At 40.9% G+C, this 23,370-nt stretch overlaps 1 protein-coding gene across 6 annotated transcripts in view; it reads left to right on the top strand.

Moving 5' to 3' along the window:
- Positions 1-21,235, top strand: part of dazap1 (DAZ associated protein 1) — a 31,154-nt gene extending 9,919 nt beyond the window's left edge. For 2 of the 6 annotated variants that reach the window (XM_080431749.1, XM_080431744.1), the window contains 6 exons: positions 2,315-2,397; positions 7,261-7,408; positions 8,255-8,287; positions 9,312-9,464; positions 12,182-12,373; positions 18,929-20,397. In XM_080431749.1, the coding sequence (XP_080287875.1) occupies positions 2,315-2,397; positions 7,261-7,408; positions 8,255-8,287; positions 9,312-9,464; positions 12,182-12,373; positions 18,929-19,245 (926 nt within the window). In that variant the 3' untranslated portion in view covers positions 19,246-20,397. Of the gene's footprint in view, positions 1-2,314; positions 2,398-7,260; positions 7,409-8,254; positions 8,288-9,311; positions 9,465-12,181; positions 12,374-18,928 lie in introns of all 6 variants that reach the window. The other 4 variants (XM_080431746.1, XM_080431748.1, XM_080431747.1 and 1 more) reach the window with 4 other exon arrangements.
- The last annotated feature ends 2,135 nt before the right edge of the window (positions 21,236-23,370 follow it).

The following is a 23,370-nucleotide window of genomic DNA, read 5'->3' as shown; positions in this document are numbered from 1 at the left end:
ATGTTTTACACCAGTAACACAACCATTACTTAAATCTTATGATAGTATAAACAATTTAGATTTTCTTTTTCAAAAAATCATTAGAATTTCAACATTTGAATAAGTTTTCTTTATTGTCACGTAGACTTAATTGATATCTATATCTTAAATGGCATAGTAGTGTGTGTTTTCCCATATGTAGAAAGTTAAGTATTTTTGTAAGTAAGCCTTTTTCTACTTTTCTTTTTCTGTCCCCTTTTCCTTGTGAATGGTTTGAACGTGATTAACCGTGTCTTTCTTTAAGATTTGTCTTTTCTCCTGTAGGTTATTGTGCATTGACTGGTATCACAGAGGTACAGGCCAGATGCAAAAAGTACCCCCCCCACTCCCAAAAACTAAACAAGAAACCCAAATATGTAAATATATATATATATTGGAAAAAATGTGGTGTTAACAAAGTTCCATCATAAAAGAAAAGAGCCACCGGCTCACAACTATCGGAGTGCGATGCCGCTGTGCGACGAAGTTGGAATCAGGCTTCGGTGAGACGCGTCAAAGTCGTAAACGGGCAAATCTTATTTTTAAATTCCGATTAAGGACAGGTCATTGATTGATGATATTTATAGTAGTTTGCAAGGCCTTGGGAATGCCTGGCCTGGTATTTGAATGTTTCAAAAAACTCTCAGTGCTCTCTCTCTCATAGGACACTTAATTGGAATCAGGTTAGCTCCCCAAGTGGAGATGTGCTCACAACCCAGTTCTGCCACGGAGTAAAGTGAATCCAATTGAAAGTGGATCACTGCAGTGGTTCACTTTGTGCTGCAGACCACAGCTGCTCTGAATAGCCAGCCTCCGTTGGCCATAATTGATAGCCAGATGAAGTGGCCCACTGGATCCTCAGCTGTGGTTAATCATGACTAGTTAAAAGGGTATTCCCCGCGCAGCTGATTTATGCTCCACATAACGTCACCCATAAGGGGCGAATACTATTAAGCGTCACGCAGAAACTCATCACTCATTTGCCCTCTCAGAGATGTCATCAGGCGAACATATACAGTATCATATACAGCTCGGTGGATTGATCAAAATAGCATGGCCTCAAACCTCGCTGAGGGATGCTGCGGGGAAGCAATACGTTTCAAATTACTAAGCTGCTTTATATAATCGGTACAGTGATTTGGGCTTTTAAGGAATTAAAATCAAAACAAAGCTTTACTATCAAATAACTAATGGAGGTGAAACACGTGTAGTAGCATTCCTTAGTTCAGGAGCCTATCTCCTGTTTCTGTAGCGTGAGGCAGCTTGATGAAAAAGTACGTCCCAGCCATGATGTACTTACAAGTACACCTCCTGGACATGACTGTAGTATGTCGCAGGGCCTTACCCCCAATCCAACCCTTGATGCTGAACACCAAGCAGGGAGGCATTGGGTACCGTTTTTATATGTCTTCGCTATGACTTGGCTAGGGATCGAACGCCCGAACCCCCAATCTCAGGTCGGACACTCAAACCGCAAGGCTACTGAGCTGCTTAGTGACACAGAAGTTAGGGACAAATTACAGTTCTCTTGTATTTCTTTCACTGGTGAAATGCCTCTTTATATGATTAAGCTGTAGTAAGTATAGTATGAGATCGTTTGCATTTGGATTTGGAAGTGTTGATTCAGACCAAATTGTGTTTCTTTCTGATGGGAACTTTGTCTATTCACCATATTAACTCTACAGCAACATAAGTACCGCCAAGCACATTTGGAAACCAATAAATGGCCTATATCTTTGTGCTGCTGTTGTGAGCAATATTGTAATTTTTTCCATTTTAGGCTTATCCTGGCTGACTCAAAGTCTAATAGCAAATTTGGGAAAGCTTGGAGAAAGCTTTAGGCATTGTACAATTTCTGTTTCTCCATATTTTTGTTATGCATTAACAGTTGGCTGCTGCCAGTGTGTGCTGCACAGCAATATTCCAAGGGACTAATCAAGGCGGGGTTTGGATGAAACAGCATTAAGTAGCATACCATTGGTCCAATTTGTGCCTATGGACCTCTAAGGCAAGTAGTCTTATAGATGTGAAGAGGCATTCTCTTTTTATATGCGTTCCCATGCGCAGTATTCTGCTGTGCGGTATGCAAGCACAATAAAATGCATCCATGCTTTAAAGCCTGTAGTCTTAGACTTGTGTTGTACTCTAAAGCCTGCGACATCATCTGAACCCCAGGGGCCTCTAGCTCGAGCCTTGATGGATCCTAACTTTGCTGAATCCCAATACTGTTCTTCATCTTGTGTTGTCACAACTCCCCCCTCCCTGCTACCTTGATTCACTCTTCGTCGTTGGCTAGGTTTTGGATTTATTACTTTCGAGGCCGAACAATCAGTGGACCAGGCTGTCAACATGCATTTTCACGACATCATGGGCAAAAAAGTGTGTAGTTGTAGTTTTATTTTACCCCTCCAGATCACACGGAGGCTTGGGCGACCCACTGAGAATTACTGATCCAAACTTTACTGTAGGTGAAACGCTTTCTGATGGCCATACATCAGTCGCCTCTGTCTTAAAATCGTCGCTGTCGGACAGAATCGTTGTCCATATTTAATCTTTTTATGATTTTATTCTTCATAATTTAATACCCTATTTTATACTTTATCGTATGGTAGTGTCAAGCACAAGTAGCGAAAATATCCAATCTACAAGCTCATTACACGTCACATCGCAAGGCGTCTTGAGCTTGTAGATCTGCTATTTTTGCTATTTAAAAATAATATTTGCCTAGAATGACATGCCCAAAATAGGGATGTTGAAAGTGGTTAAGTCTGTCTGTTGGTTTTATATATATAACCAATGAAAACAAAAGTATTACATTGGAATGGAACAACATTTGATCAGGTCCTTTTTCCGTTTCCTCAAAAGTGTTGGACATATGTGGTCCGCCCGACAGCAACGATATAGAGGTGTATCAAGAACACAGCGTTGCTCTCTCATACGTAGGGATGGGACGATATGAAAATTACATGTCACGATTATTGTGACCAAAATAACTGCGATTTGCGATATTCGCTTAAAACTCTTAAAATGACACCTTTGTTAACCAGTTGTACCCCAGTATCCTTACACACTGGGGCAGAATGTTTACCAAAAATAGCTGATCTACAAGCTCACAACGCGTCGCAGCGCGACACGTTGTGAGCTTGTAGATCTGCTATTTCTGGAAAAGAGATTTGGTAGAGTGAAAAAAAGACTGTATCAAGTACGTTCTTTAGAGCGCGTTTTTAGCAATTATGTAGGGTTTAAGTGGTACCGGATATGCAGCTCAGCAAAGGTGAATTGATCCCAGTGTATGACGAAGGACAATTACACAATAGATTAAAATCTCTGTGATACGATTATTGTGAGCGTTTGTTTATCACGATAAACGATAACGATTATCGTCCCATCCCTCATACGACAGCTGATCCCTTAACAAAATCCTCTTTAGTTGACAACTTATAACGTTTTACAAGTGTAACCGTGTCACTGACTTAGTTTACTAGTACTTAACCCTTCTTGTTCTCACATGTATAGCTATGCTTTTCTGTCCAGAAAAGACTCATTAGGCTGAAATTCTGTGTACAGATTTTGTAGTCGCCCAAGGCTTTGTTTAAATTGACCTCTCCTTTAGGTTGTCTCTAAACTTAGCTGGTACTGTTCGCTGTACATTAAGCTATTCTCTGATATTGGCGATTGATGGGGGCCGCAAATGATTAATTTAACAAGATAACACAATATCTTTATTTCTTTCCAAAACAAAATCACCTAAAGGATTGGTCTCGTCTATCAGTTCTGTTTTTATTTACGTTCTGTTATTTTGTTGGAAGGTCACTTATGTTTTTAGTTATACGCCAACATGTTTTTATTTTTTTAAAGTTAAAGAAAAATCTCAATTAAGTGACCTCATTTGAAAAATCTCCATACTGTGTCGATCAATTCTGAGAACCAAAACAGAAGGGCCGTTCCCAAAGGACTATTTTCGCGTCAACCCTTGGTGAAATGGTATTTGCAAATAATTAATGCTGTTTGGTGTTAACCTACTTTTTAGTACCAGGTGAGTGGGGTTTGCCGACTTGCGTCGATTATGTCAGACAGGTTGTCGGTCACAGGAAAGTATTCTTAATGACTTTGAAATGCATTCCTGTGATTGTCTTAACCTTTCTAGCTCTCCAGTCGTGCAATGTGGCAAACCTCACCCAACAGGTACCTGAGCAGTGTGCGGTTTTAACATCGTAACACTTATTTGCAAATACCTTGGCACAAAGTGTGCTCAGGGTCCATCTGTACACACTGTATTAAAAGCCAATTCAAACCACTCTATTCATTCATTCTGTCCTCTCAGTAGAGATAATTAATATCAGTTCCCTAGAGATATCCGAGGAGAACCTTGTACAACCTCTCTCTCTCTCCCCCTCCAAGCAGACGGTAATGATTTGTGGGTATAAGAGAACCATTAAGCAAACACACCCTACACATTACACGAGACCTTCTTCCACGCATATATTATTATCATTTTTAAAGAGAGAGGGGCAGACCGTAGGAAAGCATAGACGGCATAGAGGAGAGACAAGACAGGAGGGAGGACTTGATCCTAGACCTGCACCCAAAAAACACTATGTCATTAGGTTTCTTTTTTTTAAGAGCTGAGGTCGATTCTACAAATGCCTTCTAAATCAGTAGTTCTCACACTTTAAAGATTTTTCAAAAATATTCAAAAATAGCAGATGTACAAGCTTGCAGCGCGGCACAAAGTAACGCGCTGTGAGCTTGTAGATCTGCTATTTTTGAATAGCCAACGTTAAAATCTAAAATGACACCGATGCTTTCCCGGGTTTGTAAAATGGTAGAAATATGGCCAGGAATGGACCAATGTACATATTAAATTATGTGCGGTTTTAACGCCAAACAACGTTTAGTATGTAAGCGATCCGTCCTTCCATCCACGCTTCTCCACTAGCATATCATTGCTGTCAGGCAGAAACCTTGTATCTCCATAGTTCAACTTTTTATTTTTTTTCGTAAATGAATGCCCCACTTTGTTGTACAAGTGTCACGCAAAAGTGGCACAAATGGCATAAATAGCTCATCTACAAGCTTACAAGACACTGTGACCTTTTGTGAGCTTGTAGATCTGCTATTGTTGCTACTTAAGTTGCTACATAATTATAATTATTTATTTTTTTCATTGAAAGTGCATAAGTGTCTGTGGGTTTTATAAATATTTAACCAATGAAAAGAATTAACAAGTCTAAATAATAACTAAATAAGACAAAATTATAACTACATCGGATTCATGGGAACAGAGGTTATTTATTTCCATTTCCTGAAAAGTAACAGTTTTGGAGATGCAAGCTTTCCGCCTGACAGCGACGGTATCTCCTTGACCGGCCTGATTTCCAGCAGGAATCGAAGTCTCGACTTGAGCCATTGTTCTCGAGCTGACATTACCTCGCGCTGGGACTTGAGAGAGGCAGGGAGATATAAGTTACAAAATTAGAAATTGGAGCACATCAAACTGTGGAACAAATCCCAGCTCTGCTGTTGGGGAGTGTACAGGAGTCATGGTATCCATCACTCGCGTAGCGGCGATGCCCACGGGAGAAGTAGCCCAGGTAACTCGCCTCGCTCGCGATGCCGGCGGAGACGGGGGAGGGGGGGGAGAGGGTAGCCCCGCCTGACGCTAGCATGTGCGCGTAATTAGGTCGACAGAGAAGGAAGAGGGGAGCCGGGGGAAGTGGCACCACCTTAAAGCACGGGGAAGAATTTGCGATTCGTTTTTTTTCCTCCTGCAAGGTGACCCCAATAACTCAACCCCGCTGGTCTATTTCTGGTTGGCTCCCCTTTAGTTTGCAGCCTGTTTCTCTGCTCTGGTTAACTGCCACCGTCTCTTTTCTGGTTACTGCCAGGAAACTTATCTTTACTGGGGCACCATGATAAGCACGTACTGTAGCCCTGCAGTAGAGCTAAACCACTAACCAACTGTATGGATGCATGTGCTTAACCACGTAAGCCTTCTATACTTTGTTGTACGACTAATAGCGAAAATAGCTATGTTTCCTATTATTGAATTTGATTTAATTATTTGGGGGGGGGGGGGTTCTTTTCTTGTTTGTTCTTTGAAAATTCTCAACTATAATGACATGCCCAAAATAAGGACTCCAGGTTGAAGGTGATTAATGACCTTGTCTTCTACTCAGACAGCCTGTTCATGATGGGGTTGTTATAATGCGTCATCATGTGATATCATCATATCACAACAAACTGATGCAACAGTAAAACTGTATAACTGTAGAATAGATCATATTATGTCATTTATAATACGGTAAAAAAAAAGGAAAGCTGTAATAATGGAACAATTAGGTTCAGCTGAGGTTAAGCTGTTGAATCAGCTTGGATTACACAAGCAAAAGATGAGTCAGAAAATAGGCTGTAAGCTTTTGATAGCTGGTCTGACCTCCATGTTTAAACAATAACGGCACAAAAAAAAGAAGCTCTTACTCGCTTTACCAATATCTCTGCTTGTAACTGTATAGAAACTGTGCCCTCCTGTTATGTGTCCATCTCATTGTAATAAAAGGTTATTATTCAATTGGTCTTCATTGAAAAAGATTTACCCATCCTTGACACAGTATGAAGATTTGATTTTGAATCGACTATAAGACTGTTCATTTGTTTTATCTGCATGTTTCCTTGTATTTATTATATTAGATCTGAGATGCAATTCTGTCTCTACATCCATTTCCCCCTTTAAAATTCTACTTTCAAGTAAAATAGAAATTATCTCTAAGCGTTAGCCGGAGAAAGGTAAGTCTTGACCTTCCATTAGATATCTTTATCCGATATAGGCTAGTTCTTTCAAGGAAATATATAATCCTATGTTTCTCAGGTACAGTTACAGTACACACACTGATCTGGAGACCATTATTACACCACCTTTTTAGCAATGTGTATGTATTTTCATTCAAATACTAATTATCAAACGAGAAACATATTAAAGTAGTAATTCAGCACCTGAGAAACATAGCAACATAACTCCGCTACATTACAGTAATATTAATTTAAATAGCCGTCCTACATTTATACCAGATAAGAAAAGTTTAAGCTTTTGAAGCTGCCCACCTTCCCCCCTCTCCCCCCAAATTGTTGAGACATTTAAAAAATTTGAGTCTGCTAGGGCAGGTGTGTTAGGTGGAGGAGATGGATTGGAGAGACTGTCAACGGGTCTGGCAAACTGTCCCCCCTCCATTGTCCTTTGTCCAGGTTGAAGTGAAGAAGGCGGAGCCGCGCGACAGCAAAGCTCCCGGCCAGCTTGGGCCCGGCCAATGGGGACCCAGAGGCATCTTGAGCGCAGCTAATGGTTGGACGGCACAGCCTGCCCAGGCCTGGCAACAGACGTACGGGCCACAGGGTGAGTGGGACCGGCTCCCAGAGCCGAATGGAATGGAGAACAGCAAAACAGCATGGCTGGTTCTCTCTTAACCGCACCAACCCTATAGCATCCCTATTCAAGGGAGAACGGGTCGGCGGAAATAGCAGATCCACAAGCTCACAGCGCATGGCGTTGCTGTGAGCCTGTAGATCGGCTATTATCTGCAAAGGTATTTGGTGTAGAGGTGGGGAAAAAGGAGGGGCCTAGTATAGACACCTGGGGGACTCCGGTCGGTGAAGGACATACTGTGTAGGGTTTAACGACACAATTGTGTAACTAGTCGTTTCTCTTTTTTTCCACTCTTTATGCATTAATTATAGATAGGGGAGTTGTAGAGAGACAGGGCAGAGAGAGGCGAGACATGATGAGAGTTGGATTCAAACGTGCGACTCACATAGAGCATACATTATGGTCAGTGTGCTAACTGGTTGAGCCATCAGACATTCCCTACAAAGTGTGATTTTAAAACTTGTAGTTGTGGTTACTGGTTAGAATATAGCGAGTCCACTGAAACCAGTTAAAGTCTTGGTAATTGTCATCATGTTATGAGTTTTATAAGACTAGTCATAGCCATGTTATGTACTTATTATGTTATATGACATATAGCTAAAACAACATATCTACAAGCTTACTACCGTGAGCTTGCAGATCTGCCCAGAATAGGGACACCAGGGTTAATGTGGTTAAATATACTAAACTCTGTTTTAACATCTGGGTCAGTGACTTTGTAGATGTCCAACCTGAATAAGGGGCCGTCTTGTATATAGCTTGTTTTTCCTCAGTTTAACCTTTCCTTTGCTTTTATTGTCTCCTCTCCTTCTCAAGGAGTCTGGGTGTCCACTACAGGTCAACCAATAGGTAGGTACTGTACCCTCTGCATGTTAAACGTCCCAAAGGACCACTTCTTATAATTTTCACTAAGTTGTATGTCTTGTGTAACTCAACTGGGCAGTGCTTGAATGGGTTGCAAATCTATGTATTTTGTCATGTGTTGTTCACTTATCTGAATAGTCTTGTGTCATAGATTGCCTTGCCTCTGTGTTCTGTATCGGCGATGGCCAGCTAGGTATTGTCAGTTAAACAAGACGTGTTATCAGTTTAAATTTGCAATGGCTGAGGTCACTGATAACTTGCTGCTTGGGACAGATGGCAGTCCTGAAATGATTCCTCCCCTCCCTACGCTGTGGTTCGGCTAGGTTTCATATCATTACCTCCAACTGAACCCCCAGTAGCTTTGCTAAAATGTCCTGCACTTGCCCAAGAAATATGTGCACAAGCCCAGTGATAAAAGGAACAATGTTGTATTGTGTCTGCATCTGAATGAATTTGCCATACTCCTCCAGGGTTCCAAGATGTTGAATCCATTACCATGAACTCAAAATTGTGTATTGTTATAGGCAATCAACTAAGTCAAACATATTGTATGTGGTTGGTCTAATTTATTCAGCCGAGCATCTCGCTACAAAACTCATTACCTGATTTTTATCATTCAGTATCTTCAAATGTGCAATATGTAACATTTCTATGGTGTTTCTACAGTGTTTTTTTTTATTGCATAAAATTACCTGGAAATATCAGCAGTATATGTTGAAAATCTGTTTGAAATAATTTCAATGCCACGTTAATTTATCCATTTGTACTGTAACTCCGAGAGCGTAATGGGCTCATAAGGGTCCATTTGGTTACATTTATACACTCGCTGAGTTGAATCAACACTGAGGATTTTTAAGGTGCATATGCCCGAGGTAGCCTGCTTTGTGTTTACATACATGTAGCCTCCAGCCAGTTATCAGCCATTCAATAATTAGCACAGCAGCAGACAGCAGAATATTTACCTCCATGATGAAACTGTTGTTTTTCCCCTCTGTGTTTGCTCCCTCAGGCGGGTACGGACCACCTTTAACAGCAGGCAGAGGGACCCCTGCCCAGCCTCCGTCTCCGTTCAACGCATTCCTGGTGACCACCTCCCCGGCAGGGGGCTTCGCAGCACCTCAGGGCTACCCAACGCAGGGATACAGCACAACACCTCAGTTCGGTCAGTACTGATGCTCACACATTCATTCGCACGGAAGAATTGCTGAATCGCTAGTTTCAAGCAGTGGTGGAAAGTAACTAAGTACATTTACTACGTACATTTACTAAGTACATTCACAACGCTTTGCGATACGACACATTGTGAGCTTGTAGATCTGCTATTTTCTAAAGGTTTTTTATACATTTTAGACATATGATAACTTGTGAAACAGGACATTCTACTTCTACTTTTGGTACTTGATGTATATTTTGATACCTATACTTTTGTATTTTTACTCAAGTAAATTTTGATTACCAGACTTTTACTTGTAACAACAGTGTTTCTACATTGCAGTATTGATACTTTTACTTAAGTACAACATTTTTGTACTTTTTCCACCACTGGTTTTCAAGTCTTCAACAGATATGCGTGTTTGTAAATTATGGTCCCATGAATTTTTTTATTTGATGATAAAACAGGGTATGTTTTTGGGACTTGTGATTGGGTTCTACTGAATGATGATTATTGCTTTCATTAGTGAGTAACTGTGTAATAAGCGGTATGATGATGAATAACAGACCGCTCATTATTGCAAAATCCTCATTATTGCTAAATAAACTCTGTGAGGGTGATTCAAGACCCCTCCTCCACTTTGCATGGAGGTTCTGCCTCAGCATCACCCTATCAGTTCACATGACCGTCTTGCTGTTTATTATCTCTTACTTGTGTGTGGGTGGAGGAGGCGGGTAGCTCAGATGCTTACTCAGTGCTTCTTCTATCTTAGTGATAGTTATTACACTGAAAATTCCTCAGTGTTAATCTAACTCTGAAAAGTGTACAAATGGACCAAATGGACCCTTATGGGTTTTTAACAAAACAACGTATATATTTTTAAACAAAAACATATCATGCACTCCTTGAAGACACAAGTGTTTGTTTTAACACACATTTTATTTGTTTTATATATGTGAGTCATGTATCAGTAAATGTATGTGGAAATATGTAAAAAATTAAAATAAAATGATTGAAAGAAAGAAGACACAAGTCTTCTAACGTAACATTAGATACAGAGCGTGCTAGTTGTCCATGGGTAGCAGGAAAGTAAATGTATATTGTAGGTTAGTGGCTTCAGAGGCTTTTTATCAGGCTCAGATATGACCTGGTAAATTTGGCTATGACTGGTGTATGTGTCTACCTGAGCGGCTACTTTGACAGGTAACAAACAGCACTCAGTGGAGCTGAGTTCTGTTCTATGAACCAGTTATGTGTAGAGTCCGACCAATGCCCGATTTTTCGGTCCGATGCCGATCACGATTTTAGGTAGTCCTAGACATTGAGACCCAACTCTAGATGTTTTGACCCCAAAAAAGTGCAGTTTTCTAATCAATTTGAAAAACTTAGTTGATTAAAATTTCTATTTGAGAACATTCAACTTATAAACACAAATTACTCTGATAGATAAAAAACTAAACAAAAAAAACCCACACATGCACTGAACTTATTTTATTTAACCACTTAAGCTCTAAGAACATTTGCACCTATATAATTACATGCCCAAAATAGGGATGCCAGGTCGAAAGTGGTAAAAAATCGGGACACATCAGCTGCTTAACTGCCAGTAGCAATGTAATCAAAAATGTCACATAATGGCAGATATATCGACCAAAGTGATATCGGTCTGCCTGCAGTTATTTGGTGACATTTAAAAAGTGCATTCTTGAGCCAATCATTTCATGACCAGCCACCCCATCATCGAATGATTGGCTCAGGAATGCGACAAAAAACAAAAAAAATCTCCATGAATTCAAGGCTTCATGGGGTGTGTAATTGATAGAAAATAAGTATTTTTTCGGGTGAACTACTCCTTTAATATCTACTGTATGTTGTCAGTTGAAAGGTCACACTGGTGGGCGTGAGGAATAAACAATTTGAAAATGTGAAATACTCAGTAGCGAATATTTAGCAATAAAATATTCAATATTCATAAAATATTCATACTTGTTCGTGGTGCGGAAGCTCAGAAGAATCGTCCTTGTTCCAAGTAAAAAATGACGTTGCTTTACGGCTGCGTAATATTCAGTGTAAATGTACTCATGACACAAACGGCAGTTTAGAAAATATACTGAATATCTTCGGGCAAATTCTGGTGTGTATTGATTGATTGATTGAAATATTGATTAAACGTGTGAGTGTACAATGCATCAAAAGTATGTGTACACCATTGGTTCTCAAAGTGGGGTCCGGGGACCCCAGGGGTCCTTGGGGGTGTTCCAGTGGGTCCCCAGCAAAATGTGTTAATGCAGCATCACAATTATTTTAACCACTCTTTCCATATTTTATACCATGGCTATTTAAAAATAGCAGATGTACAAGCTCACAGCGTGTCACTTCGTGCCGCGCTGCGAGCTTGTACATCTGCTATCTATTTACTTTTTTCATAAATCTTCTCTTCTGGGAGTCCCTGGCACGTTTCAGATGGGGGGTCCGCGGACAAACACATTTCAATTTGGGGGTCCTTGACATGAAAACATTTGAGAACCACTGGTGTACACACATAGAATTCAGAAGGATTATACATGTACACCCTAAAGCCTGGAGGCTTGTTTCCATTGTGGTCCTTTGGGCCACAGTATGATAAAAACAGACCTAACGACTATCCCTGTGTGTCTCTAGAATTGTAATTAAGTGCAGAGATGTAACCAAGTAAATAAATAACAGTCAGTATATTCTTTTAACAGCCGTCTTCACTGGCTCTGGTTCAGGTTACAGTTTTGGCACACCCCAAGGTGACCAGTACGCACCGGCGGGAGTCCCTCCCCCACCCACCACTCCAGGAGCGGCACCCCTGGGTTTTGCACCCGCAACCACACCTACTCAGGACTTAAGCAAAGCCCCCACTGGGCAGCCTGACTTCCCCTATAGCCAGTATGGTAAGTAAAGAACCATTGCACAATGCAGTCGGCACCCCTCATTTTCTCACTTTATACTCTAAGCCTCTGTGTCCATTGGGCAACCCGTGCAAATACCGGAGCTACTTGTGCAAAATTTTCTCTCGGTAGAAAGTGTCTCTATTATTTTAAGCAAGTGTTGAACACATTTGAAGCAAGTTGCTGTAAACATTTTTTCATTTTTTTTTACCACCTGGTGTCCCTATTTTGGGCATGTTATTATAGACGAAAAAACATCAGGAAATAGCAGAGCTACAAGCTCACAAAGTGATGCCTTATGAGCTTGTAGATTGTATACTGTAGTATTAGTATATAGGGCTCAGGTGGCTAACACTTGGTTCCTCTCAGCCCTAAAGACACGCTGTTGGAATATGCAAGGTTTGGCCTTTTCTATGAAACGAAGCCAACTAAGTCCTAGAGGAAAGGTTCCCAGTGGACACACCACCTTATTCACACCTTGAAGCTTGTATATCTCGCCGGACCTTTTATTGGGTGCAATGTACAGCTGGTTTCAGTGCATTACGTACGACCCTCAGACGAGCAGGAGCTTGCTCTTGTTGCCATTTTAGCTTTTAACCTGCTACACATCCATACATGCTTGTTGCAAATATACCTACATTATTACCTACATATACTGTACAAAACAGTACATGAACCCCTTTGGCTGGCGCGTGATGAAGATGCTATTGGAAGGACCCTCCCAGCGCGTCCATCCAGTGAGGAGTCTCTACAGCAGTCCACTGTATCAGGTTCACTGTCTCACTGTGTACCAGCCAAGACTGTCTCTGAGACAGTGAGGCTGTGGATTGCTAAGGATTGTTAATGATTATTCCTAGGTTTGAATTAGATCATCCTGCCTTGCAATGTTACCGGTTGTGGTTGTTGTTGTTGTTGTTGTTGTTGTGTTGTTGTTTATTACAATTTTTATTTAAGAGGAGTTTGAAACCACTTCCCTGCACTGAACACTCAAATATTAGAATATGTCCAATGATAGCACACAGAAGCAAACCAATAGCAAAGAAAAAACCTTAATAGAATTTTAAAAACAGGAATTCTCATTCAAATCTTGTGAAAGGTTGCAGCATTAAAAAAGCCCACTCTTCCTCTGGCTCGTGCCCCCTCGCTGAGGACTTGTTGGCGTTGTTGCTGTGGTGTTGGCAGTCTGACAATGTTGTGCCAATAAGGACTTATCTGTGGAGTTGGCCGTGTCCACGCCTGTCAAGTGTTCCGTCAATAGCTTCCTCCCATTTCCTGGGAGAAAGAAAGGGCTTGCATGGATGTGATGTCATCGATGTTAGATGCTTGGCTGTGAAGTGTGACATTTGGCCCTCTTCCCTGGATGTGCATACCATTAACCACTTGAAAACCAGCATCCATATTCTGGGGGGGGGAGGGGGACATTAGCCAAAAAATGCTGATCTACAAGCACACAACGCATCGCAGCGCAACGCGTTGTGAGCTTGCAGATCAGCAATTTTTCGGATGAAGAGATTTGTTGTAGACAGAAAGAAAACGTCCAAGCGAAGAGCCGACTCAGGCCCAGTTTACTGAGTCCAGAGGGTTTAAGTGGTTAATAGTTACAGTCCAGCACAATAACTGTTGTCAATATGAATTGACTAATGTGTCTAGAGATTGTTTGCACTGGAGGCTAACTGAATGGCTATCAGCTGCTTGATGGATGAGTCTCAATCTGTAGCTCCCACCATGCCTTGTGGCCTTTGTGTTTAGAGAGATATAAGAGCAGGTCACAGGTTCATTTCCCCCACAACTGACATTGTTTTCTTTCAAAGTGTCCCTGAGCAAGACGATGAACCGTAACCTTGTTGTTATTCGTTTTGGATAAGAGGCTCTACTCTTCCTTTCTCGCTGCTGGATGTGGAACTAGCTTGGTTGTACAGTACAATTTCTGGGATCTGCGGTGGGCCTAGATGAAGATTTTTTTATCTGGGCTGGAAGCCCATGGCCAAAGGTCACCCAACTAGGACTACTTCTCAGGACCAGTAGTCTGGCTTTCAGAGGTCGTAAATAATGTCCAATCTAAACTTTGATAAGCCTTTGATGACCCTAGACTCGCTATTCTGGGGGCGAACATTTTTGCAAAAATAGCCGATCTACAAGCTCACAACGCTACCACTTGCCATTTTCGGCAAAGATATTTAGTGCAGAGGCAAAAACAGGGGACCCGATCTTCAAGCTAAAAACACGGTGCACAGATTATAAATTATTCATATAACTTAACATATTTTTGACCAAAATCTACCTACTGAGTGAAGTGTTGGAACACAAAATGGAAGAGGTCAACTCAAATAACCCAGGCTACTGTAGACTGTGAGGTGCAGAAAGAAGACTTGAAAACAGCCAACAGTTCAGCAGTCAACGGTATCTGTGAGTGTTGAATAGAAGCCAGGGTTGACCCATTCAGATTAGCACCTTATCTGTTAGTTGTTTCACCACCGAACACGGCTGCCTGCATGGTTTATCTGAAAAAACAAAAGGAAATGGTACTATTGGCCACTGCACTTTCTAAACAGCTAGACTTTGCAGTTTTTTCTCAGGAGAAAGGTATTACAAACAGCTTCCTGAACAAGGTATTCAGCTGCTGTATAGAAGCTCCAGCTCACAAATCTTCCATTTTATCCCAACTCTGCAAATCCTAAGAATTTGCATATTGTTTTCTCCAACATTTATAAGCACGAGAAAATAACTTACAGTATGTTGAAAAAATAGCAAACATAGCATCTGCAAGTTCATAATGTGTCCCATCATGACGCGTTGTGAGCTTGTATCGGCTATTTTAGCTATTTTTGAATAAGTTTGAAAAACATTAAATATTTTCGCCTATAATGACATGATGCCCAAAATAGGGATACCAGGTTTAAAGTGGTTAATTTCACTCTTATTTCACCGGATAGAAGTTAACCCAATGAGAGAGAATGTGTTAGAATGACTATTCAGATCATAGGTTTCTCTCTTTCTGTCTAATAGACAGTTGTAGAATTCTGTAGAAATCTAATCTACAGGTCCGTTTTTATCAAGTATAGAGAGTTTAAGTGGTGCTGAGTTTACAGCTCAACGAAAGCTAATTCATCCTATTGTATGACAGAGGTCAATTTCACGATACATTTAAATCTCTGCGATACAATTATTGTGATCGTTTTTTAAAATCACGATAAACGTTAATAACGATTATCGTCCCATCCCTAATGTTGAAGTCATTTGTCTGCAAAGTACTGTCTCACGCTGACCATAGGCATCTCCTTGTTGAGTCAGCAGCATCCAGAAGTAGTATTCAATCCTTCACACACACCTGTGTGGTGTTGGTGACAGCTGTGTAGTGAAAAAAAAAACACTCATGCACCTGAATGGGGGTGGAGGGGTGGGGGGAATCCTGTGTACACATATTTGAAGAAGTGTAGAAGTGTTTGTGTTGTGGGCAGCTTGGCTAGAAATGGTGGTATCTGAACAAACTTCACAAAACTGAAATGACTACGTTTTGTGTTGGTGTGTTTTCTTTGCGTGTAAGAGACAACGAAGGGGATTATGTATATATTTTTTATTTTTTATTTTATTTGATCATGTTACGCTTGAATTGGCAAAAAACAAGAACAACCTTAAGTCCAGCAGCTTCATGCCTTTTGAAATAGCCTAGCTGTTACACCCTCCAATCCTCCAGCAATCAACCCATGTGAGAGGCTTATTTAGAACTGCTGAATGAATGGAGGATGTTACAGCGCCCCCTGCTGCTTAAGCAGTGTCTGTACATAAAACATTTGTATCTGGTCATGACATCATGGGCTAGGACCGTCCTCCACTAGTCCTATCGTGGGCTGGAGTCCAGCTCATGGCCTGTTTTGCATGTCAACTCCTTTTCTTTACATTCTCTCTCTCTCCCACTGTACCGCCTAACCGTCAATTCACACCAGCAGCGGACTTTGGCTGCTCTGCTCTGCTCTGAGAGAGCTGCCAGGTTCAATGCACTGTCCATGGAGAGGAGTGACTACCGACCTTTCCCCACTGCAGCCTTGGTGGGTGTAGAGTCAGCAAAAAGCCAAGCGTCAAAGTTGAGAAAAGCTCAAAGTTGAGAAAAGCCTCAAAGCTTTGATGCTTTGAGGCAGAGCGGCAAGCCAATCAGAAGCGGGCTGTGCCCTTAAGTTGGCGTGAAGTAGGCATATACACTCGACACCACAGATATTGGCCACTGTATGGAAGTAGCGTATATTTATTTTAAAAAAAGGGTTTAAACTTGCAGTTTTAGGTGTGACCTTTTTTTTCAACTACATGGCCTATTTGATACCTAAAATGTATAAATCCTTTACAAACAAGCTATCAGAGATGAGCATCAAGTGCTGTGAGCTCCCCAGCCAGGTGCAGCTGCTGCTTTGATCCTCTCAGAGCACGAGGAGCACAACTCACTTATTTATGAGACTGTCACTCATAACCTCGGACACGCCCAATTTATTGCATTTTGCGGATGTCCGCACTTCAAAACATTTGCTCGCAGTTGCTGGTGTGAATTCAGAGTAAGAAAGAAGGAATGCCTAAAAAGCTAATCAACACACTCTCGTCCCGAGGCGTCATATTACGTGGGGGAAATATGACTCCCTGAGGTGAGAAAGCGTTAAATAGTCTAAAACAAAAACATTAATAAGTGGAGAATTTCAACTGAGGAACGTGGCACCGTTTTGTGTCTGGCGTAGCTGTGTGGTGGTGGTGGTGGTGGTGGTGCATGGGCCACTAGAGAGGATGGAGAAGGGGGAGATGACCTTGCACCACAATCCTCTGTTGGCTCGCTGGTTCATTAACCGCCTCACACCACACCAGGTGTGACTCCTCTTGTGTGCCTGTGATAATAGAGGTGTCCATTGTGTTCAGTGTGCCATGCTTTGTGCTTCTGTTCCATCCTGCTCTTTGCATCGAGTGTCCGCTGCCTGTTCCTGCCTCCTAGTGCCAGTAAGCAGCAGCATAGGCAGCCCAAGGGGACGGAGAAAGGCTGGGTGGGGTGGGGGGGGAACTTTAGCAAAGTAGCCCACGCATTCAAACGCTATTGGTTTGGACGTCAGCTCCAGGTGAAGCCTATAAAGCCTGATTCATACTTTTGTCGCATGACGGTGTCGCGTGACGGAAATAGCCGATCTACAGGCTCAAGCACATCATCGCGTCATGAGCTTATAGATGTGCTATTATCGGCGTGTGAAACCGGAGCAAGAGAAACCTATTTCACCCACGAAAACCTCACAAATTAAGTATAAGCAGTTGTGTGTTTAGCAGACATAGAGCAGACCCAGGAAATAAGTATCATAAGTAGGTAACTTATATTTTGGCGCATGACCCTTTTGCTCTACAAAAAAATTACCCAAACCCGAGTCACATTTTCACTGAGAGACACTTGTCGCGATAACAAGGGTTATGTGGTGAAGTATAAACTAATCCTTGGTTTTAACCACTTGAACCCTAGCGTCCCTATTCTGGGGGCGAACATTTGGCGGAAATTGCCTATCTACAAGCTTTTTTCGCCGAAGAGATTTGGTGTAGTGGGGGGAAAAGGAGCGGATTTGGTTTAGAGCCCTGGATGACTCCGGTCAACTAAGTATATAGGGTTTAAGTGGTTAAGAAGTGGGGGGTCAGCTGCAGTATCTTGGGTTCAGCCAACCTGGTCTCCTCGTCTCCCTGCTAGGCTTGGGTAACTACCCTCAGGACCCTTCTGCCTACGGACCAACGCGTCCTTCTCACAGTTATGGTCAGGATGAGCAGGGTGGATATAGTGCAGGTAGGTGCCAGCATTGACCATATTCACACAGCGGCCATTTTGCTCTTAACGTCACACTCCAGGTGAGAAACTCTACCCCCCGAGTTAGAGTTTCCCACTGCTGTGTGACCATATTCACGCGGTAGCCATTTTGCTCTTACATCACACTTTGTGGTGGGTGGGTGTGCGGGAACCCCACCCACACTGAAATGTGACGTGAGAGCAAAATGGCCGCTGTGTGAATATGGTCAGTTGTCTACTCCAACCACAAAAATAGCATCTATTCAGTACTGTAGAGTTATATGTTTATATATTTACATATATAATAGCTGCAACGTGGTTCTTTTGCGTTTCCTTTGGTTTTCTGTTGTGCTTTTGTGTTATGTATTTTGCATGTACATTTTGCATGTACATACAAGGTGCTGTGTGTACTCTGGGTATAGTAAGACACAGCTGTGAGTTGTTTCAAGGTCATGAGATGGTTTGGATTCAAATCGATAGTACTTCAGGTGTATGAAAGACTATTCATAATGTATAAGTCTTGATTGGCATTCTCGAGCTCCAAGCATCTCGATCCCCTTGGTTGCTGTTGGTTTTACTGTACAAAGACGAACCATGACCTCAACCGTTTCGTCCACACTCTTTACTCTACGGCCCTCCACATTGCTTCGCTGGTAATAAAAGGATGATCTAATTGTCAGGAAAATGTTTTGACGGTTCAGTTGTCTCTGTGCGTTGGCAGCCCATTCACTCATTGTTTTTTTCTCCATAAACTGTCTTCCACATTGTAGCCAAAGGGGTCAGAGTCAAAGGAAGAAATAATGGACAACTCAATGCCAGTAAATTTCCCAGTTATTATTCCTATTATTATGAAAAGATTCCTCTTCTGTGTTCCTGTTGGGAACGTTCCTGTGTTCTGAATTCTTGTTATGCTTTCCTTATTTTTTCTCATTCTTGGAGTGCTTCTTTGAGTACCCCACAAGAAATGTTCATATCTAGGCTATTTGTTTTTATTTTCCTTCTTTCTTTCCTTTTTTTTCTATTGTCTTTATCATTTAACTTTCTCATTACTTTCTTTACTCCACTATATTTCCTTAAAAGATTTTAATTCCTAAGTTTTGTTGGCACTGGATGTCACCAGGGTGGGAATTTAATGCCATCCATTAGTCTTTGACAGAGGCAAGCAAGTTTGTCTCTTCTCCAGCCACCAGCTGGGTTTCCTTTGGTATTCGTACAAAGCTGTTTGTCTGGTAAAATAATGACTGCAGCTGCTGAATTTGAACATTGTAATTGGGATCCACACTAGGCCATGTTGACCTATGGATGAGAAAGTTATTTTTTCCCTCTCCTGGTTGTCATGCTTGCTCCCTGTCTCAGTTTGCAGGGAATTGGTGCCATCTAGTGTCTAAATGATAACTTTTATGTGCTTGTTAGAATTGTTCAATCAAGATAATCTCCACATTGTTTTCCTTTTTATGAAGCCCTTTGGATCAACATTTCTATTGATTTGGAATGCCTGTTGCAATGCATCAAATATACTTGAATTACTTTTACATTTAGACTTTACTGGATTTGTTTCTTAATTTTTAGTCAAAATGTCAATACAAAAGGGCTCATGCAAAGGAATACAATATTTCAATCTTCACATCAAGGCTTGGAATTATACATAAATGTATCTTATCCTATGTGAACACATTTCTTCATAGACCAGTAAGTATTGTCCTTGATATGTTGTCTTGACATTTCTGACGATGAGACGCCCTCACGTCTCTTCTTACCTATCTCTCCCTCCTTCTGCCTTCCCCTAATCTACACCTCCCTATCCCCTCTTCCCCCTAATCTACACCTCCCTATCCCCTCTTCCCTTAATCTACACCTCCCTATCCCCTCTTCCCTGAATCTACACCTCCCTATCCCCTCTTCATTTCATCTACACATCCCTATCCCCTCTTCCCTTAATCTACACCTCCCTATCCCCTCTTCCCTTAATCTACACCTCCCTATCCCCTCTTCATTTCATCTACACCTCCCTATCCCCTCTTCCCCTAATCTACTTTATACCTCCCTTTACCCTCCACTTGCCTTTCTACCATCCAATTTTGTCCTCGGCTCAAAGGTTACGGTCAGGACCTGAGTGGTTTTACCCACACTTTCGCGGACCCGAACCAGCAGGCGGCAGCGTACGGGGCACAGACAGCACAACAAGCCGCAGGTCCCCCGCAGAACGCCGCCAACGCGTTCGGCCGAGGGCAGAATCACAACGTACAGGGCTTCCACCCATATCGACGCTGACCCCAACACCTCAACCTCCTCCTCCAAAAACAACATTGAGAATGACAAGACGTACGCACAGCGTTCAGAAAAGGAAAGAGAGAGAGAGAGAGAGAGATAAAGGAAATGAAATGTGTGTTCTTGTGCTTAAAAGAAAGGGGAAAAAAAGAAAAAAGAAAAACTGGAGCTCTGGATTGATTGTTGTTTTTGGAATATTTAATGCACACACAAATTTGTGAAATGGAAAAACACAAAACTTTTTGTGAAACCAGGGATTCAAACTAACTTCTGTTACGGGAAAAAAAAGCATAAAAGAACAGATTTTCTTCTGCATTTATTTATGGAGCGCTGAGGCGAAGGAAGCTTTTATTTCTCCTCCTCTCCCCCCATGTTTTATAGTAGAACTTTACTACTTTGCAATAATTTTGATTGTCTGGACAAACACTAGCACAGAGAATTATGTAAAGAGACTTACATATAAATATAAATATGTATATTTATGGTGGACACAGAGATGAAAACAGGGTGTCTAACGTTTCCTCAGCTTTAAATTCTAGGGAAAAAAAGTTTTTATTTTTCATTTGGTGGATTTTGTTTACTTTCTGAGCCTTTATTTTAAAGTTTGTTTAAAATGGAAAATATGAATATATATATATATTATACACAAACTGTGCAATTTTTTAAAAAGAGAATTTTGTACTATAAATGTACACTTTGCTTGTTTTTTATTTAAAGATTTAGACTTCCCTCAGGTGGCTGTTTGGGTGCATTTTGCACTTATGCAAAAAGAAAGGAGAACTTATTTCAAATTAAATGTTTTAAAGATATGGCACTTTTATTGGTGTTTTTTGTGTGCTTGTTTGTTTATTTTTCTTAGCTTTCTCTTGGAGTACTTTAACTGAGGTTAAAGGTAACAGCGTACAAACCATACCCTTCCATTCATTACATCACAACCCTGGGTCGTTGCACAAACATGCATCTAACAAAGTCTCACACACTAACATCAGCAAACAGTACATGAAGCTACAGTTAATTCTCTATATGGACCTGATTTAGTTATAATACGTTAAAATTTAAAGAGGGGTCTGATATCAGTTGAAACATGGTTGAGATTATAGAGAGGATGCTTATTGCTTTGCAGTGCTATGAAGCTGTTCCAGTGGGTTGACAGAGCGGAAGTCGGGGAAGTCGGACGGAAGTTGTCTGACATCGTGTGAATAGGGCCTATATGTATATAGGTACTGGAAAGTGGAAACGTATTAATAGATTGTATATTTCTGTTTCTTCACTCAATATCAGATTACATGAATGGAATGCCAGCTGTGGAGTGATATGCACTGGTTTAGGGATATTGAAAGGGGAGTAAGTGATATTTTCTTTGCTAAAATAAAATGTAAATAGCTATTTATTACGATAGCAATCATTGCTATAATATGGAGTTTTCTGTAAGAATTAAGAAACGAGGGTTTATTTGTCACTAATAGGTACAATTAAAGCAGCACTATGTAAAAATGTTTTATGAAATGTAATTTTGTCCAATCTGTATGGTAGAGTATGTTGTTAATACAATATAACTTATACAATTGGGGTGGTTGTATTTTGTCTCCCTGCTCTTCTATTGAGACATTTCGATCGTGTCACTCAAAGGTCATGTCTCACCTAGACACAGGATCTGACACAAATTTTGACCTGATGGTCAAGATTCAATTTATCCCCTGAGCAAGCAGACAGGCTCTATTAGCTCAATGGTAAAAATGTCAGCATTTGAGCAGGAAACCAGGTTCAAATCCGGGGTAGAAGAGGAAAGTTACATAGTGCAGTTTTAAGACTGCTAACAGCAACACAACAATTACACCAATAATACTGACTATGATGTGAAAAAGAAAGAAAAACTAAAAGAAAAAAATAAGACATAATGCAATTAATATGAATAAAGATAAAAAACCCTCCCTCTCTCTCTCTCTCTCTCTCTCTCTCTCTCTGTTTTCTCTCTCTCTAAATTATACTTATAACTGGGTCCCACATCTCTCCAAAAATGCAGGTCAGGGAGGTTACCTGTATCCAATCAGGAGAGACATCATACAGGTGAAATGTGTTACTCAAGTAAGCTTTCATGTAGGCTACTTTTGTATTATTATTATTATTATTTTGTATTAACATCATTCACTTGTTACTCAAGTAAGCTTTCATGTAGGCTACTTTTTATTATTATTTGTTTTTAACACCATTCACTTACTTAACCACTTAAATCAGATCGACAAGCTCGACATCGACAACCAGATCGACAAGCTCGATCGATTATTTTCAGCGAAAACTTTCCCCACAAGAACAGAAAACAGAAAATATACTAGTGAGCCCTGAGGGACTCCGGCCAACCGTATGGGGTTTAAGTGGTTGAGTATAGTTTTTCCACTGCTGTTAACCATAATAATAATAATAATAATAATAATAATAATAATAACATCAACAACAACAACAAACAAACTAGCTGTTAAGGAGTTGCTGCTTGCCACAGAACAGATCTACAAGTTAGCTTGTAGATCAGTGGTTCCCAAACTTTTTAGCTCGAGACCCAAAAGATACATTTAATGTCTCCCCCTGACCCAAAAAAGTGAAAATAGCAGATCTACAAGCTCACAACACATCGCGATGCTACACATTGTGAGCTTGTAGATCGGCTATTTTCACTACTTAAACATTTGTTTCCAAATTTATGGAATTTATTTATGAACTTATTTTGAAAAATCTGATTTGTTTTTAAAGTGAACAGTTTAGATTTTTTGGGGGAAATGTTTTGAAATAAATGTTAAATAGGCTAATTAAAAACAAAATCTAGGAAATGAAAAAATAAAGGGGATATTTACTCGCGACCCATAAAAATGGGCTCGCGACCCAAACGTGGGTCCCGACCCACTGTTTGGGAAACAGTGTCGTAGACTAGAGAGTTGTTGTAGATCTGTAG

Source organism: Gymnoscopelus braueri, assembly GCF_963280865.1.
Source record: "Gymnoscopelus braueri genome assembly, chromosome: 6".
Classification (NCBI taxonomy): Eukaryota; Metazoa; Chordata; class Actinopteri; order Myctophiformes; family Myctophidae; genus Gymnoscopelus; species Gymnoscopelus braueri.
The sequence above is the reverse complement of the archived record's forward strand: the minus strand, read 5'-3'. Positions and strand labels throughout refer to the sequence as shown.